Below are 19,101 nucleotides of genomic sequence, written 5' to 3'. Positions count from 1 at the left end.
AAGCTGTGCTGACTATTATGAACTATTGAAAAGACAACACAGATAGATAGATAGATAGATAGATAGATAGATAGATAGATAGATAGATAGATAGATAGATAGATAGATAGATAGATGCACAGACTCAAAACATAGTGAAGTCGTATTGCTGAGTAGATACAACCAATGAAGTGCTCCTTCCCATAAATGCTATTGGCTCCAGCTATAGTCAGTTTTCGAAGGCCTCAAAGAGTCAAACATAAAGGTGAACTAAAACGATTCTTAAAAGATTCGTTCAAAGCCCCCGACTCGTTCACGAAAGCCACTTCTAGCTACTGTTCCAACTCTAATTTGTAAGAAAGATGCGATTAATTTTTCACCCAAAAGTAACCTATATATTATGCGAAAAGTACTGTTTCCTATAATATCATTCAACAGACTTGAAATGTGCGTATGTTTGTTAAACTCAATGCACATGCAAGACTCCAATTTCAGTTTCACTTTGCAAACGAATCAGGAAACAAAAGCAGCATAGCTTATACGATCATACGAACCTGTGAAGTTGAACATCATGTTTACTCATAAAGTGTAAACAATCGATGGTAAGACATATTTTATATTAATATCAACTAATCATGCATAATAAGTTGCGCTTATAAAGTTATTTCATCGGTATTTTTCTATATTGCGTACTTAAAGCATGTGTAATGATAAGTGATTATGGAAAACCGACATGAGGAGAATGCTGTAAACCACTCGACCACTCTGACGAATAAACAACGTGGGAATGAGGTCACAGTCCGACCGGCAACTTTAGACAGTAAGTCTGTCTCCTCCTTCTACGGGACCCTCGACCAGAAAACCAGTCATATGTGTCATTTTTTCTTAATAGATTACATCTTCTGAAAGCTGATTAATAAGCTTTCCATTGATGTATGGTTTGTTTGAATAGGACCATTTTTGGCTAAAATACAACTATATGAACATCAGGAATCTGAGGGTGCAAAAAAATCAAAACATCGAGAAAAAGTATTTCCTTTGCCTATTTCCAAAAAAAGTGGAGTGTTCCTTTAAAAGCTCATCTTGTCTAGCTCTGTGTGTACTCTGTGTAGATAGTGAATAGTATATAAATTGTAAATGTTTTTAGAAAAGCCCTTTGAAGCTGCATTTAAACTGCATTTTGGAAGTTCATACTTGGGGGCACCATAGAAGTTATATTAACTATATGGAGAGAAATCCTAAAAAAAAACATAATTTCTTTATGACTAAAGAAAGACATGAACATCTTGGATGACAAGGGGGTGAGTACATTATCTGTAAATTTTTGTTCTGAAAGTGATCTACTCCTTTAAGGCTGGTTTTGTGGTCCAGGGTCACATATAATCTTTAATTATAGAGTTAATTATGTCTTGTAGACCTGTCAATTCATCAGCTGGCGGCCCATGGAGAGATTTCACAACTGGAGGTACATTTATCCAAAGGTACCAATAAATATAAATGAATTAATTTATAAATATGGGTATCTAGCATACATGCATGCATGCATAAATATATATGCATATGGGTGTTCTTGCAGACAGCTCTCTGCTCAACAGTCAAGATGAGCGGGGTTTCACACCACTAATGTGGGCTGCTGCATTCGGAGAGATAATGATGGTGGAGTTCCTCCTTCAGAAGGTGAGAAAGACACATTTTTTTAGCCACTGAGACTGGACATTATATATTTATTTCTCATCTTCTCGTCTTTTATATCAGGGAGCAGATCCGAGAACACTCGCTCGGGAACGAGAAAGTGCCTTGTCTTTGGCCAGCGCAGGAGGATTTGCAGATATTGCTAATATTCTCCTACAGCATGGCGTTGATATTGATTCCTATGACTGGGTATGAGCAGTCTATTTAGTAATTCAATACTAGAGAAAACGTATTCAAATGTAAAAAAATTCACTTTCTGACAGAATGGTGGGACCCCTCTTCTATATGCAGTTCGTGGGAATCACATAAAATGTGTTGAAGCTCTCTTAGGTAAGTTTTTATAAAACGTATCTATGCATTTCAATATCTGTTATGAGGAACTAAAGTACTTTTGTGTTTAGGATGTGGGGCTGATATCACTTTTGAAGCAGATTCTGGCTACAGTCCTGTTGCTCTCGCTGTTGCACTGGGCCACAAAAAAGGCAAGTGTTATTCGTTACAGTATACTGATATAACAAATAATACATGTTAATTTATTAATTAATAATTTACAAGTCTATCAACTTGTTCGCAGTGCAAAAACTGCTCGAAGATCACATTTTGAAGCTGTTTCGGGGACCAGGTTCGGTGTCTGAGAACACATGAAGCAGAGGACTGCTCGTGCAAGACCTTACAATAATCCTGTATACTACATTATAGCTTTATTTTGACATGGAACAATCTTTTTTTGTATTTTTTCATTAAAAAACACTTTTACAAACATGCAGTTCATGTGTGTTGAGGTGAAAAGACATGCTGTGAATATAATCCATAGAGTCTCAAAGGAAATGAGATCAAATGTAACATCAGTTTGCTTTTCCTGCGAGTAGGTGGGAATAAATTCCACATCCCGAGGTGAAACCCAGGGGGGGAAAAAGTTGGTTGGCGTTCCCGCCTCTTCATACTTCCTCTTTGTCCTTTTCTAAAAACATTACAAAAGCTTTTCCCCCAGGATATCCAATGTGTAAACAATTATTCTTCCAAAAAAGTCAGCACTGTTTTCAAACACTATTTTCAGCCTCTGAACCAAAGGGGCATCTTGAATGGGAAAACTGTGGGTGAAGAATCAAGGATTTGATAAGCTTGGGATGAATTAACGACATGGGCAACTTGGCCAGCGGCCAGGAACTGAGAGAAAACACAAGTCGTAGTAGGTTTGTATGAGTTCAGAAGACAGTCAATCAGAGAGAATATGGTGATTACATACACAAATTTATCTAAGCTGATGCAAAAATGACAAAAGAAGGTGAAGTATAATATTGCACCGTGTAGAAGGATATTTGTAGACAGTTGTTGTCCTCTGGATAGAAGTCTACAATATGTTTGAGATCCTCTTCTTTGGCAGAACCTGAACAAAAAAAAAAACATTCAAATGTCATTCAAATGTTATTAATTTTTATCTCTTATTTCTCAAAATTGTTGTTTAGGTGGTGAATATAGCAAAGTTTATTCACGACTCAGTTGAATGATTGATTCAACGACTCAGTTGTTTAATACATAAATTAACAAGCGTTTTTGAACAAATATGTTGAATAAATGATTTAAATAAATCACTCTAAAAGGCATTCGTTTGGCACCACATACTGGCTTAAATGAATAGTTCACCCAAAAATGAAAATTAGCTCATTATTTACTCACCTTCAAGCCACCCTAGGTGTATAGGACTTCCTTCTTTCAAACGAATCCAATCAGAGTTATATTAAAAATTATCCTGGCAGTTCCAAGCTTTAGAATGGCTTTAGAATGGTGTTTCTCTTCATCAGTCCAAAACAAGTCCAATGAAGTGCATCTATCCATAATAAAAAAAGTGACTCCCCTCATAATCACTTTAATCTAGCTTGCACCAACTGGTCACACATGGAAGCAGCTGCGGGTGGATGACGAAGGATGACCATGTTGTGCATGCGCTGCTCAGTAGTGACCAACACATTGTAGAGTGAGGTAAACCAAGCCACGAATTAGAAGTACAAAATGAGGATTTGTAAAGAAAAGTCATCATCTGCCCGGAGGGACTTCCGTGTACGACCAGTTGGAGCAAGCTAGATTAAAATGATTATTACGTTTTAAATATAGATATTTTCTTACAAAAATGCATCGATCCGCCACAGGTGTCCTGTGAGGCACTTTTTATTATGGATGAAAGGACTTTATTGGACTTGTTATGGACTGATGAAGAGAAACACCCACCCATGCCATTCTAAAGCTTGGTACTGCCTGGACCTTTTTAAATATAATGGGATTTGTCTGAAAGGAAGAAGGAAGTCATATACACCTAGGATGGCTTGAAGGTGAGTAAACAATGGGCAAATTTTCATTTTAGGGTGAACTAACCCTTTAACTATGTAAACAAGAATCAAACTAAAATCCCCACCCCAACCATTTGATTTCCAATAATTGTTCATAAAAAGGCCAGGAACATGTGTTAAGATACAGTAGAATGTCAATTATACAAAAAAACCCCCAAAACTTAAATAAATTCACGAAAAGATTCGCAGTGATTCATGGGAGTGAGCGGTATAAGGTGAGCTATTTTGCCGTGATTTCGCGGGTTTTCATGACAACAGCGACTTTGCCTTTGAGGAAAGTAAGTTAGTCTGTTAAAACATCCGTTAAAACAACTTAAAATCACACTTTATTATTCCATCTACATAAGCATACCACTGCTTAACCGGGGAGCTCATGGTAAGTCTATCTTTTAAGGTTTTGCCGCTAAAAGCTGTTGTGAATTGTGTTTGACTGACCTTCCAATTTACAAGATTTCCCCGAAAACCCTCCTTGGAACTGTAGCCTGAGCTCTGACACTTTCACAGGCTGTGGAAACTCCAAGACAACCCACTGGGATTCACCCTATTTTTAAAAATAAGTTGGTAAAATGGGTTACGAGGATTTGGAAACCATACGAAACGTCGCACCAACACGGCCAAATTACCTGGTCAGAATTCCAGCACGTCTCCTCATTAGAATCAAACATGAACTTCTTTCCGAACTGCTTGACATCTCTGTTCAGCACAGAGCTCACCCTGTATGACAGAAACTCATTTTATGTTTGAACCTACTGCATTTGGTATAGTATACTAGCCAACGGTTTTACAAAACATAGTCTACAGTTCATATAAACATAACTGTGTTAGTATGTAGTAGTAAAAACCCACGTTTTTCTACCTGCTTTGCGTGTTGTTACAAATCAATGACTCTGCCATCTTCGAATCGACCTTTCAACTGTGGGCAAATGAAGACTTCAGTGATTTCACGACAGTAAGGGCAAGTATAATTCTCTTCTCTATCGCTAGATGTCAGTGTCACTCTTCAATTGCTATTCACGAAGGCATATTTTCTTTGCTAGACTTATTTAATCAAGGTGCATGAAACCTACAAATCGTTTAGCAAAGTCTGTTTAATTATCCACAGAATAACCACAGTGTCCATTTTGGGCTCTATTCTGTCTGAACAATCCAGGTTTCATAGTAAATACAATATCTCTTTTAAAGAAAAGATGGATCTCATGTAGTTAGAAATAGCATATCAGTGTTTAAAATGGAGACTATATCTTTCGTTGTGGATGTCAAAGGCTATGCATACAAACCCGACAGTATTTTTGAATCATTAAGGTCGAAGCAGCCAAAGTAAGCAGATGCCAACATGGAGAGGTTGCATGGCATGCATGATACATGGAAATTAGGAATGGATAATATGACTCACCCTTCCAGTGTGAATTGCACGACTGTTTTTGTTTTCTTATCCTATATTTTATTTTTAAATGTTGTATTGTACATCATTTTGGTACGGTGTTACCACTAGATGTCCAAAAAACTAGAACTTGAAGCAAAAACCTGCTGAGAATCATACACTCTTAAAGTACTCACCCCCTTGTCATCCAAGATGTTCATGTCTTTCTTTCTTCAGTCGTAACGAAATTATGTTTTTTGAGGAAAACATTTCAGGATTTCTCTCCATATAATGGACTTCTATGGTGCCCCAGAGTTTGAACTTCCAAAATGCAGTTTAAATGCAGCTTCAAATGGCTCTATGACAAGATGAGCATTTGAGGTTAAAAAGTATATAAATTGTAATTTTTTTTTTTTTTTTTAGAAAATAACTGATCGTTTCGCTAGATAAGACTCTTCTTCCTCGGCTGGGATCATTTAGAGCCCTTTGAAGCTGCATTTTGGAAGTTCAAACTCGGGGGCACCATAGAAGTCCATTATACGGAGAGAAATCCTGAAATGTTTTCCTCAAAAAACATAATTTCCTTACGACTGAAGAAAATAAGACATGAACATCTTGGATGACAAGGGGGTGAGTACATTATCTGTAAAATTTTTGTTCTGAAAGTGAACTACTCCTTTAATGTGATGCCATAGAAGTACAATTGTTGGTTCCCCAAACAACCTCTTAAAAGAACCATTTTGAAGACCATTTTAAAAATCTGAAGAACCTTTTTGTCTATAAAGAATCTTTCTTCATTTGAAAGATTCCATGGACAATCAAGGTTCTTCATGGAACCATCGATGCCAATAAAGAACCTTTATTTTTAAGAGCGTAGTGGATGGAAACTTCAGGCCTGTTTAATAATTAAATTTTGTTTGAATTCTTTTAGTGTATTTTTGAGACTTCACAGAATAGCATCTTCTCTCTTGTCTTGCTTACAGCAGCTCCAGCTTCAAGTGTTTGCCTATTTTGGGAATAAATGTTTGTTCTTCCTGTAAAGAGAAGCAAGATCAGAGTCAGAGGATTGACAAGATTATAAATAAGCTTTCCAGCTCTGGCTTGTTTGCTTGGTCTCAAGATTTACAATCTATGCACTTGAGCAGATTGACCCAATGAGAGGATGAAATATGTTAAAACTCAAGATCACAATTACATTTCAGCTTGATTTTTAACAAAACTAAACTTCCAACTGCGCTTAATAAAAGCAAAATATGAACACTGGAATTATTAGTCTACACAAACCTTTGCTATTCAGTATGTTATACACAAACATACTGTAAAATGGCTGATAGAGTACTGTAGTAATATCAAAAAATACCTTATTCGCTCTTTGCCAAGCTCTGCTTTAGTTACTGACCAATCCTGACTTGGCTTTATCTCTATTCCAACTATAGCTAATGGAGAATTTTTGTGTTTGGATAGTTTTTAGTTGAATTTTACATAAGTAATCCAAACGCTGCAGTCATGCTATGTTTTCATTTGATTCAGGTCAATGGAAGGAAGAGTAGCTAAAACAACAATCCATCCAATCAAATTGTTCAATATTTCAAGTTACGTGCAATATGCATGTGTAGAAGAAAACGCATATCTAAAACTGATTATATTATACTGAATAAATTGTAGAACCATTAATTTAACTTACACTCAGGTTGTCACTTGTAATTGCTTTCATATTAAGTTTCTTTCTTTTCAGTCAGCTGCCTCGATTTTAATTTGCAGTCTCTGCAGTTTTTAATCACGTCACTGCTTAATTTAACAATTTCTTTCAGGAAAATGGCAAATAACTTACTTACAATGTCACACTTCATTCCAGCTCATGGGCAAATATCCATTCGGTTTTTACCACTTTATGAGCAAATAGGAGGAGGTCTTTAATTCTTTATAATAGGATGTTTTTTTACGCCTCACTCAATGAGCAACCATACCCAATGGAGGCTGAGTTAAACTAAAGGTCAATTGTACGTTTTTTTTTTGTTTTGTTTAGTTTTTGGTATGGACAGGTTAATCAAAGTCAAAATTTAAATTGAAAATCAACAGCAACAAAAGAGTTTGTGAACCTAAGGACAGGATTGGTTAGTAAAGCATTTAAGATGGGGTCGCAGTTGAGGTCGAAAGTTTACATACACCTTGCAGAATTTGCAAAATGTTAATTATTTTACCAAAATAAGGGATTATATAAAATGCATGTTATCTTTTTATTTAGTACTGACCTGAATAAGATATTTCAAATTAAAGACATATAGTCCACAAGCGATAATAATTGTTGAATTTATAAAAATGACCCTGTTCGAAAGTTTACATATTGATTCTTAAGACTGTGTTGTTACCTGAATGATCCACAGCTGCGTTTTTATTGTTTAGTGATAGTTCTTCACAAGTTCCTTGTTTGTCCTGAACAGTTCAACTGCCCGCTGTTCTTCAGAAAAGTCCTTCAGGTCCCACAGATTCTGTGGTTTTTCAGTATTTTTGTGTATTTGAACCCTTTCCAACAATGACTGTTTGATTTTGAGATCCATCTTTTCACACTGAGGACAACTGAGGGACTCATATGCAAGATGAGGCTTCACTGAGGCTTCAGAAAGAAACACGATGCATTAAGAGCCATTCGAAGATGACGGTAAATTGAACTTATTTTGTCTTCTAGGACACATGTAAGTATCTTCTGTAGCTTCTAAAGGGCAGTACTAAATGACAAAAACATATTCAGGCAAAATAAAAATTTACACATCTTGATTCTGTTCAAAAGTTTTCACCCCCACCTTTTAATGCATTGTGTTTGCTTCAGAAGCATCAGTGAGCATTTGAACCTTCTGTAATAGTTGCATATGAGTCCCTCAGTTGTCCTCAGTGTGAAAAGATGGTTGTTAAAATCATACAGTCATTGTTGGAAAGAGTTAAAAAATGCTGAAAAAACACAGAATATGTGGGATCTGAAGGGTTTTTCTAAAGGACAGCAGGCAGTTTAACTGTTCAGGGCAAACAAGGGACTCATGAACAACTATCACTAAACAAACAAACAAAAGCACTATATGTTAACGTCTTTTATGTGAAATATCTTATTCAGGTCAGTACTAAATAATTCAGCTGTATAGTCATTTTACAGAGAAACAACATGAAGAAGCCACACAGTCTTTTTTTTTTTTTTTTACTGCTGTTAATTTTCAATCACCAATCAAAGGATGATATATGGATGGGATTTTTTTTGCATTCCTTCGGTTGATGGGATATTCACAGCCAATCAATTATTCTGAATGCCATTTGATGTGCCACAAGGCACTCTGTGCTTTAATAAGCTGAAAATGCCTCCAAATAGAAGACACATCTGTTTGCTCTGGAGCAATTAGCGATGTGTCTGAGCCGTTCCATGGTTTTTGGCAAGCCTCGCACTTGTCCCCGGCACCAGAATTTTCTGCTTCAATATTAGCACGACTCATAATTAAACCCTTTAGGAGCGAAGCATTTGCACAATATGCTCGGCTGCTTCCGTTACAAAGTGCAGCCGCTCGTGCTTTATTCGCTTACAACTGCAAGCAAAAAGATTTCGATTATTGTCTCTCTTCCAGTCTTGGCACTCATTATTCAAGGTGAACATACGTGCTCCTGCCAGCACTAAATTAGAAGAAAGATTGATGGACGGAGGTAAAAAGATTGACAAGACAAGGAAATATTCAGCATGTGCTCTAATCGCCTGTTGTTTGTTAAACAGAATACTTTCTTTTCAGTTGCTAATGGACGTTTTAGTCTTTGTAATGGTGATGTTATAGGGAAATCAGCTTTAAAATGTGTCTAGTAGGTGCATATTTGCCATAATTCAGATGGTGAAAGCAGTTTGCTTCCATTCGGAGGGAAAAATCACAGGCGAGATCTTGTTAACACCTCTTTTTTCTTTCTTTTATTCAGGAATGAGACTAATTGGAGGAATATTCTGGGTTCAATACAAGTTAGACTTAATCGATGACAGCATTTGTGGCCTAATGCTGATTTCCACAGAAGCAAAGCAAAACAAAACAACAACAACAGAATAAGATTTTTTATTTTTCTGAGGACAAAATTTAGAAGCATATGATGGTATACATCATGGTTTGTTCAAGGTGCTTAAAGTACTTAAATTACTTTAATTATTTAAAGATGATGTGTCTATAAAGTGTCAACTGAGTTGTCAATAAGCACACATCATTCTTTTCACGCAATTAAAAAAAACATGTCTTTTTTGCTTATTTCAGTTAATGTCAGAAAACAATCAAGGTAAGCAAGTACTGACTTGTAGTTTTAAGCTGATTTGACTTAAAAACTTGTGATTTTTGAACCCCCACCAAGTCCCAATCTGAATCAAATGATTCACGGTCTGTGCTTCGAAGCTCCAATCTAGAGCAAAAGATTTGTGAGCCCATTTTGAAGTACCGATCTTAATCAAGATTCTTGATACACAAAGTTTCTATCTTTTCTACTGTTTCTACTGTTTAAGAAAAACAAAATTAGATTTGCTAAATCACTTCGAAATCATGATCTTAAACAAATGATTTGTGAACCCCCACCAAGTCCCGATCTGAATCAAATAATTCATGGTCCGTGCTTCAAAAATTCCGATCTAAATCAAAAGATTTGTGACATGCAAAGTTCCAATCTTTTTTTTTTTTTTTTTTTTCGAAAATTATGGTCTGAAACAAATGATTTGCGAACCCGCACCAAAGTCCCGATCTGAATCACATGATTTGTGAACCCACTTCGAAGTATCAATCTAAATCAAAAGATTCGTGATATGCAGAGTTCTTATCTTTTCTACTGTTTAAGGAAAAAAATGAGAAAAAAAAAGATTTGCGAAATCACTTCAAAATCATAATCTGAAACAATTGATTCACAAACCCGCACCAAAAGTCCCAATCTGAATCACATGATTCACGGTCCGTGCTTTGACGTTCCGATCTAAAGCAAAAGATTTGCGAACCCACTCCCAAGTACCAATCTAAATTAAAAGATTCTTTAAATGCAAAGTTCCAATCTTTTTTACTGTTTATAAAAAAAAAAAAAAAATTACTAAAACAAATTTGCAAAATCACTTCGAAATCATGATCTTAAACGAATGATTTTTGAACCCCCACCAAGTCCCGATCTAAATCAAATAATTCACAGTCCATGCTTCGAATTTCCGATCTAAAGCAAAAGATTTGCGAACCCACTCCCAAGTACCGATCTAAATCTAAAGATTCTTGATACGCCAAGTTTCTATCTTTTCTACTGTTTCTACACTGTAAAAATTTTTCACCAGTTTCAACTTAAAAACTTAAGTTGAGCAGCTGCCTTAAGATTGTAAGTTAAATCAACTTAAGTCATTTAAACTCACAAGTAATATCAACTTTTTTTATTGTAATAAGTTAAAATGACTTGTAGTTTTAAGCTGATTTGACTTAACTTAAGGCAGCTGAAACAAATGATTTGCAAACCTGCACCAAAAGTCCCTATCTGAATTAAATGATTTGCGATCCGTGCTTCGAAGTGCCGGTCTAAAGCAAAAGATTTGCAAACCCACTCCGAAGTACCTATCTAAATCAAAAGATTTGTGATACGAGTTCTGATCTTTTCTACTGTTTAAACAAAATTTAGAAAAAAGATTTGCAAAATTACTTTGAAATCATGATCTGAAACAAATGATTTTTGAATGCACACCAAAGTCCCAATCAGAATCAAATGATTCGCGATCCGTGGTTTGAAGTTCTGATCTAAAGCAAAAGATCTGTGAATCCACTCCGAAGAACCGATCTAAATCAAAAGATTTGTGATACGCAAAGTCCCGATCTTTTCTACTGATTAAAATAAAATCCTAAAAAAATGTTTTTAAATCGCTTTAAAATCATGATCTGAAACTAATGATTCACAACCTGGGCTTTGAAGTTCCGATCTAAAGCTAAATATTTGCGAACCCACTCAAAAGTACCGATTTATATCAAAAGATTTGTGATACGCAAAGTTTCGATCTTTTCTACTGTTTCAGAAAAAATAGAAAAAATTATTTGTGAAATCACTTTGAAATCATGATCTGAAACAAATGATTTGCAAACCCGCACCAAAGTCCCGAACTGAATCAAATGAATCGCAATCCGAGCTTCATAGTTCCGATCTAAATCTAAAGATTTGCAAACCCACTTCCAAGTATTGATCTAAATCAAAAGATTCTTGAAATGCAAAGTTCTGATCTTTTCTACTGTTTAACAAATTTGAAAAAAAGGTTTGCGAAATCACTTAAGAATCATGATCTGAAACAAATGATTCACAAATCCGCACCAAATTCCTGATCTGAATCAAATGATTCGCAATCCGTAATGCGAATCAAATGATTTGTGTTCAATGATCTGAAGTTCTGATCCAAAGCAAAAGATTTGCAAACCCTCATTTTGCTCCCTCATTTCGTTTATCCTCCGAACACAAATTAAGATGTTTTTGAGAGTCCGAGAGCTTTAAAATAACCCATGTGACATCAGTGGTTCAACCGTAATTTTATGAAAGTCGTTATTTTGGTTTTCTTTGCTTACAAAAAGTATTCACTAATTGGCCACATTCACTTCCATTGCAAGTGCCACTGTAGCACAAATTTGTGCTTTTTTTTTAACAAAAAGAGAAATAAATTGGAATGAATTAAATGGCTTATTCTGTGATTCATTTGCGCTGAACCCAGAATATTTCTTTAAATCTCCTATTTCTTTGTTTTTGAAGACTTAGAGAAGACTTAATCTCTCACATGTAGCTCCGACACAGAGGAGATGCATGACTGGAGCAATGTCAGCTTCATCTCTGTAGCATAACTGCAGGGCTTACTATCACCTATTGGCAAATGACAGACCTCAGCAGCGTTGTCCTGTTGTCAGGCCATAGCACTTTGTCATGGTGTCTTGTGAACAGAGCAGTAAATCCCCTTGGCTATTGGTTCTACTGTAAAAACGACCTGCATCAGCAGGGTTTGTGAAGTGTGCCCACTTTGGTTTAAATACTCTACTGGCGCTCCAACTAAATCGCCCAAGGGCTAGGAGAAGAAGCGCCTGCTATATTGGAAATTTTTCACTGCTCCATTTGGGACTAGTGCCAGGTTACCACTGTGATTTGAGTGGGTCCAAAACATTAGCTGCCTACCTAGAATAGAAATTTAAGGCATCATGAACAAGCAGCTTGTATGGAAACTTGTTTCTGCCATGGAATTTAAATAAAATATAGAATGTAATAATAATAAAAAAGATTACTGCAACTTTTTAGCTCACAATTCTGACTATGTTTCTCACAGCTGTAAATTGTGAGAGAATTTTTGAGGGGGAAAAAAGTCAGAATTGTGAAATGTAAAATCAAAATTCAGCAATTACATATTGCATTTTTCCACCACGCAATAAGGTAATTGTGAGTTTAATCTTACAATTTTTTAAAAAGCCACGCAATCAAAAATAAAAAAGGTAATTTTTTACCCTCTAAAATCCAAAGTGTGTTTTTCGCACAAAATAAACAGTTAATTATGACTTTTTATCTCACAATTCTGAGTTTATATCTATTCTGAGTTAATATCAAAATTCTGACTTTCTTTTTCTCACAATTTTGAGTTTCTCAAAAGTCTCACTTCTCGCAATTGTTTTTTTCTGAGTTGGGCTTTTTCTTTAGAATTTACATGTCATTTTTTGCTGCTATGGAATATAAATTAATAAAAGGTCTTGAAATTCAGTTTTTATTTTCAGAATTTTGCAGTTTTTACAGAATTTAGATTTTTTTATTTGTTTGCATGTTTGTCACACTTTCCACCAGTGTTTCAGATCATCAAACAAATTTAAATATTAATCAAAGATAACACAAGTAAACACAACATGTAGTTTTTGAATGAAATTTTTTATTATGAAGCGTCAACAAAATCCAAAACCCACATGGCCCTGTGTGAAAAAGTTTTGCCCCCTAAACTTAATAACTGGTTGGGCCACCCTTAGCAGCAACATCTGCAATCAAGCATTTGCGATAACTTGCAATGAGTCTGTTATGCTGTGCAGGTATTTTGGTAATTCAGACATATTTGAGGGTTTTTGAGCATGAACCACCTTTTTAAGGTCATGCCGCAGCATCTCAATTGGATTCAGGTCAGGTGAGATGAGCCTTTATGTTCTTTTTGCTCAGCAGCGGTTTTCGTCTTGGAACTCTGCCATGCAGGCCATTTTTGCCCAGTCTCTTTCTTATGGTGGAGTCATGAACACTGAACTTAACTGAGGCAAGAGAGGCCTGCAGTTCTTTAGATGTTGTTGTGGGCTCTTTTGTGACCTCTTGGATGAGTTGTCGCTGCGCTCTTGGGGTAATTTTGGTCAGCCGGCCACTCCTGGGAAGGTTCACTTTTTCACACAGGGTCCATGTGGGTTTGGATTTTTTCCCCTTCATTAAAAAACCCTTTATTTAAAAACTGCATGATGTTTACTTGTGTTATCTTTGAGTAATATTTAAATTTGTTTGATGATCTGAAACATTAAAGTGTGACAAACATGCAAAAAAATAAAATCATTAAGGGGGCCAACACTTTATCACACCGCTGTACGTAACCGAGATAATTACGACTTTTTATGTCACAGTTCTGAGTTTAAATCTTGCTATTCTGAGTTAATATAATAATATTATTTACTTTATTTAAGTAAATAAAGCAATAATAATAATTATAATAATAAAGGTAATTGCAACTTTTCAACTCACAGTTGTAGGATATTCGCCTACATGTCTTATTGTTTGCTCATATGCAACTTTGCAAACCTAAAAACATGCTGTCATGTGTTTTTTTTTGATAGAAGAGGATTTTTTTTTCTGGAAAGCCTTCCAAACATGCTATACTTGTCCTATATTTTTCCAATTGTACTGTCATGAATGTTATAATCATGTTAACTGAGGCCTGTAGAGTCTGAAGAGTAGTTCTTGGGTTGTCTGCCATTTCTCTGAGTGTTACACGGTCTGATGTTGGGGTGAATTTGCTGGGACGCCATCTCTTAGGAGGATTGGTGCCTGTTGTGAATGTCTTCTCCTTGTGAATAACCATCCTCACTGTGGAATAATGGACTTCAAATTGTTTGGGAATGCCCATAATACTCCTCCCAGATTGATGACAGTAGTAATTGGTTCTCTAAGATCATTACCGATCTCTTACCTCCTTGGCATTGTGTTAACACACACCTGAAGGCTCCAGACCAGCAAACTGCCAAAACCTCTTCTTTTATCGAGGTGCTTACACTTGCTGTTGATCAGTTAATCAAAGGCATTTAATTAGCAGTGCCTGACTGTTACTTACACTCCTAATTCCGGTGTTAAAGGAGTAGTTCACTTTCAGAACCAAAATTGACAGATCATGTACTAACCCCCTTGTCATCCAAGATGTTCATGTCTTTCTTTCTTCAGTCATAAGGAAATTGTTTTTTGAGGAAAACATTTCAGGATTTCTCTCCATATAATGGACTTCTATGGTGCCCCTGAGTTTAATAATCTATGTGATAAAAATAAAAAGTACTGTATATTTTTTTCCCCTCAGAATAGCTAGTTTATATCACAATTCTAAGCTTTAAAGAGATCGTTCACCCAAAAATTACAATTCTGTGATTAATTACTCACCTTCACACACCGTTCCAAACCCGTAAGACCTTTGTTCATCTTCAGAACACAAATTAAGATATTTTTGATGAACTAACACATTCAAGGCCTTAATAAGTAAGGATATAAATAGTCAATGTGACATCAGTGGTTCAACCATAATTTTATGAAGCTATGAGAATACTTTTTGTGCGCAAGTAAAACAAAAATAACTTTTCTGTGTCAGTTAAATGTGTTTTATACCATGGCAGAAAGAAGCTTCCATATCCTCCTGACGCGAAGGCAAACATTACACAATTTAAAATAAAGTTTCATTTAGTACTGAAACGTAGTGATCAAATCTAGTCATGCATCTTTGATGCTTATTAGAATATTGTCATTAGCTGCTTACTATGTAGAGCATTTGAAATCAGTTACTCATGAGGTTCCATTTCAGTTAGTATGCTCCCTTGGAAGGCAGTTGCCTACCTAGGCTGTAGACAGCAACACGGTTCACTGGGTTTGGAACAAAGCTTCAGCGAGCCCCATGCCTTTAGTTATTTTAGAATTCATGGAAGTTAGCGGCTAGGACATAAGAGGTCATTTGTTGTCATGGTGATTCAATTTGTGTGTTGTTAAACCCTTGCGTGGTGCATGGGAGTAAGTAATGTGTTGCAGATCAAATGGAAAATAAACATCTAGAGTGCAAATTAAATTAATATGAGTGCCATTTCAAAGCGCTGTTTAAAACGTCATCAAGGCTGTTTTACTCAAAAAGCCCTTTCCACATAAAAGACAGAAAACTAAATTCGAAGGTCATGTTGCTATATGAACAAATTGACCGCCGTGTTCTTGTTGAATGTCCTTTTGTGTGCTTTTAAGACTCTGCGTTGTATTCGATTACTAGCTTCTCCCCAGTGCCTTCTCTCTCTCAATGCCATGTATGAAAACAGCTGCCTCTCACGGTCACCTACATCCGTGCGAGACAAAGGTGTGAATCCTTGCTAGTTTCGCACTGGCTTGATGCCTTTTATTTGCACTTCAGTTTAACCCTGCAAATTGCCTTTACTGCTGTCCTCACAAAGTAACACCTTGAATTAGGAGGATTCCATCTCATTAACCTAGATGTACACACACCATGACAGCAGCAAACACCTGGGTGGCTCCACATGCTCTCTGCATGAAATGTTAGTGGAGGAATGTTTGAGAACCTGATAATACCTTAATTGTACTCATGCTCAGTCCACTGCTGCTAGGAAGCCACTGGCACATTAGGGGCTTTGTGATTGACTGTATGATTTTGAGATCCATCTTTTTACACTGAGGGACTCGTATGCAACTATTACAGAAGGTTCAAACACTCACTGATGCTTTAGAAGGAAACACAATGCATTAAGAGCTGGGGGGTTAAAACTTTTTGAATTTGAAGATCAGGATAAATTAAACTTATTTTGTCTTCTGGGGAATGTGTAAGTATCTTCTGTAGCTTTTGAAGGGCAGTCCTAAATCATATTTAGGCAAAATAAGAAAAGTGAGCAGATTCTCATTCTTTTCAAAAGTTTTTGTTAAAATAATTATAATTTTGCAGATTCTGCAAGGTGTATGTAAACTTTTGACTTCAATTGTATGTAAGTTAGAAGATTTAGTCAGATTTTCATGCTCTTTCAATCGCGTAAATTGTATGTTTACATTCCATTTCCATTATCACAAAACCCACGTCAAACAACAAAAACAGCTCAGATGAGGACATCCTTCGGGGTTGTTTACGTTTGTTAATGGTGCGAATAAAGACGTCGAAAGTTCATGCTACCGGTGCGAATGCAACCAGGAAAATTGCCAGAAAGGGGAAATTGGTTCTCTAGGAACCACCATGCTGGCTAGTTCCTAGAACTAAGTTCTTAGAACTGGAGGAACCTTGTCATTGTTTCTAGAACTATTGGTGGAAATTCTTGCTTTTGGGGGTATTCGCACCGCAGGAACTAGTAATGTATTTAGGTTCAAGTTGTCATAGAAGATTTAGTCAGATTTTCATGCTCTTTTAATCATGTAAATTATAAGTTTACATTCCATCTCTGTTATCAAAAAACCACATCAAACTACAAAAACACACCAGATCGCCGCATCCTCCATTTACCGGTTCAGACCGGAGGAACCTTTACATAGTTCCTAGAAGTGTTGGCAGAAGTTCTCATTTTTTGCTGTTTGGCTACCGTTGTCTGCAGCGTTGTTTTCTTTTCTCAGCCTTGATGATATGTAACAGTTTAAGTTATCATAGGAGATGTAGTATTTTCGTAGTCTTTTAATCGCGTAAATTGTGTTTACATTCCATCTCGATTTTCTCAAACCCACATCAAACAACAATAACAGCTCAGATCATGGCATCCTCCATTCACTGACTGTTGACGTTTGTGAATGCCGACCGCTTCAAAGTTCCTGCTGGTGGTGCGAATGCAACCAGGAAAAGGGCTGGGGGGTTAATTGGTTTTCTAGGAACCACCATGCTGGCTAGTTTCTAGAACTGAGTTCTTAGAACCAGAGGAACCTTTTCATAGTTTCTCCAACTATTGGCGGCATGTTCGCACAACAGGAACTACAGTAGGAACGTATTTAGTTCTAGGAGCTCCATATGGGGGAACTAAATTAGCTCCTACTTCACAGTAGGGTCTAAATCTGTACAGGAACTACCAGAGATGTAAGTCTACGCTGATTGGCCAAACACATGAAACACTGGCTACCCAGGATTTTTAAAAAGCCATGTAAAAATATTTACTTCACGAACATGGAGAACAGTGATAATGGCAACTACCTGTTGTCTTCTGCATTGTGTTTTTTCAGCCACAATGATATGTAACACTGTAAGTCATAGGAGATTGAGTCAGATTTTCATATGACACACGTTTTCGGTTGTGATAGTGTAGATGAAGATTGTTTCTGAAATGGAGTGAAAACACTAGTGTAGACAAGGATCGTTTTCATTTTAAAACGCCGATTCAGAGTTCCTATTGCCAGTACGAATGCAACCAGGTAAACGGCCTGAGGGGGAAACTGGTTCTTCAGGAACCACCATGCAGACTAGTTCCTAGAACTGAGGTCTTAGAACTACACGGTGCTGGAGCTTTCAGATCGGAGGAACCTTTACGTAGTTCCTTCTATTGGTGGAAGTTCTCGCTTTTTGGTGTGTTTGCACCACAAGAACTAGACATGACCTTTTTCCTGAGTAAACGATGAGCACCGCCATTACGAATTCTAACGTCAGATTAGATGCTCTTCTGTTCCGGTCTCCATAGGAACCCATTCAAATAGGGTCAATCTGTTTTAATGTAGCTAACGTCGGCAGCTTTGTGTCATTTACACACTCATTAAACTTTGAGGAGCGAGGCACTGACAAATGACGGTCATTGCAACATTGTATAGAACCATGTGCTTTTTAAAAACATTTTAATAGGTTTAACACTGGATTAAGTGCTTGGAATACAGTATATGCTACTTTGACTAGAAACACAGGAGACCGGAAATGCAAACCATTCTAGGAGATTTTTACAAAAACATAGTATTGGATATACACTGTTAAATAAATTGATTCATCAATATTTCCTCAAATAGTACATTTTTATATTATAATTTCCTGACACTTTAGCTCGTCCTCCTCAAAAAAGAGAAACGTACAAAAACTAGCTTAAAATCATACAATTCATCAACAGAAGTCACCATTGATCAGTGCTAGCTTCACCTCGGTTAAATGATGTCAATTATTGTACACATTTTATGTTGAGTTTTATGTAAACGTTACAGGGCTGACTGAAAACATGGGGACAGTTGTAAAATAGTATTTATTTGTAGAATTTTATGTTTTAATCAATTGATGTAAATAATAACAACTTAAACTTGCTATTGATGGAGTTTTTTTTCCCTAAATAACAGTTTTTAGCATAACAAAACTATGAAAGCTGTAGATCCAGTTTGGCTGGGGACAAAGACAAGGACATGGTTTGTAATTTTCAAAAGTGCTTTTAATAAAACAAAACATTTCTGAGAACCTAATGAATGACATATTCTTTTACACAACAATTTTCACAAACCAACCATCAGTCAGATTTTGAAATAGTTTGGATTAAATACTTTTTA

General features: G+C 36.3%; 2 protein-coding genes across 2 annotated transcripts; one reads left to right on the top strand and one right to left on the bottom strand.

Moving 5' to 3' along the window:
- Positions 1–297: 297 nt before the first annotated feature.
- Positions 298–2,382, top strand: rfxank (regulatory factor X-associated ankyrin-containing protein). The gene is made up of 8 exons (XM_073844404.1): positions 298–581; positions 679–799; positions 1,395–1,460; positions 1,556–1,656; positions 1,735–1,860; positions 1,935–2,001; positions 2,073–2,153; positions 2,246–2,382. Exons 2-8 carry the CDS (start codon positions 700–702, stop codon positions 2,314–2,316), a joined length of 612 nt encoding a protein of 203 aa, XP_073700505.1. The 5' UTR covers positions 298–581; positions 679–699; the 3' UTR covers positions 2,317–2,382.
- On the bottom strand, positions 2,358–4,916 carry nr2c2ap (nuclear receptor 2C2-associated protein). Its single transcript, XM_073844405.1, has 5 exons — positions 4,873–4,916; positions 4,640–4,730; positions 4,452–4,557; positions 2,991–3,058; positions 2,358–2,764 (listed from the first exon to the last, which is right to left on the bottom strand). The coding sequence occupies exons 1-5, from the start codon at positions 4,908–4,910 to the stop codon at positions 2,642–2,644; spliced, it is 426 nt and encodes a 141-aa protein (XP_073700506.1). The 5' UTR covers positions 4,911–4,916; the 3' UTR covers positions 2,358–2,641.
- Positions 4,917–19,101: the final 14,185 nt, after the last annotated feature.

The sequence above is a fragment of the Garra rufa genome, chromosome 7 (genome assembly GCF_049309525.1).
Source record: "Garra rufa chromosome 7, GarRuf1.0, whole genome shotgun sequence".
Taxonomy (NCBI): domain Eukaryota; kingdom Metazoa; phylum Chordata; class Actinopteri; order Cypriniformes; family Cyprinidae; genus Garra; species Garra rufa.
The sequence above is the reverse complement of the archived record's forward strand: the minus strand, read 5'-3'. Positions and strand labels throughout refer to the sequence as shown.

Coding starts and splice junctions, on each gene's coding strand:
- rfxank (XM_073844404.1), top strand. CDS start 700: ATGGAAAACCGACATGAGGAGAATGCTGTAAACCACTCGACCACTCTG. Junction 1,461..1,555: donor GGAGGTACATTTATCCAAAG/GTACCAATAAAT, acceptor GTGTTCTTGCAG/ACAGCTCTCTGCTCAACAGT. Junction 2,154..2,245: donor TGCACTGGGCCACAAAAAAG/GCAAGTGTTATT, acceptor ACTTGTTCGCAG/TGCAAAAACTGCTCGAAGAT.
- nr2c2ap (XM_073844405.1), bottom strand. CDS start 4,910: ATGGCAGAGTCATTGATTTGTAACAACACGCAAAGCAG. Junction 4,731..4,872: donor TGTAACAACACGCAAAGCAG/GTAGAAAAACGT, acceptor TCTGTCATACAG/GGTGAGCTCTGTGCTGAACA. Junction 4,558..4,639: donor CGTGCTGGAATTCTGACCAG/GTAATTTGGCCG, acceptor TTTTAAAAATAG/GGTGAATCCCAGTGGGTTGT.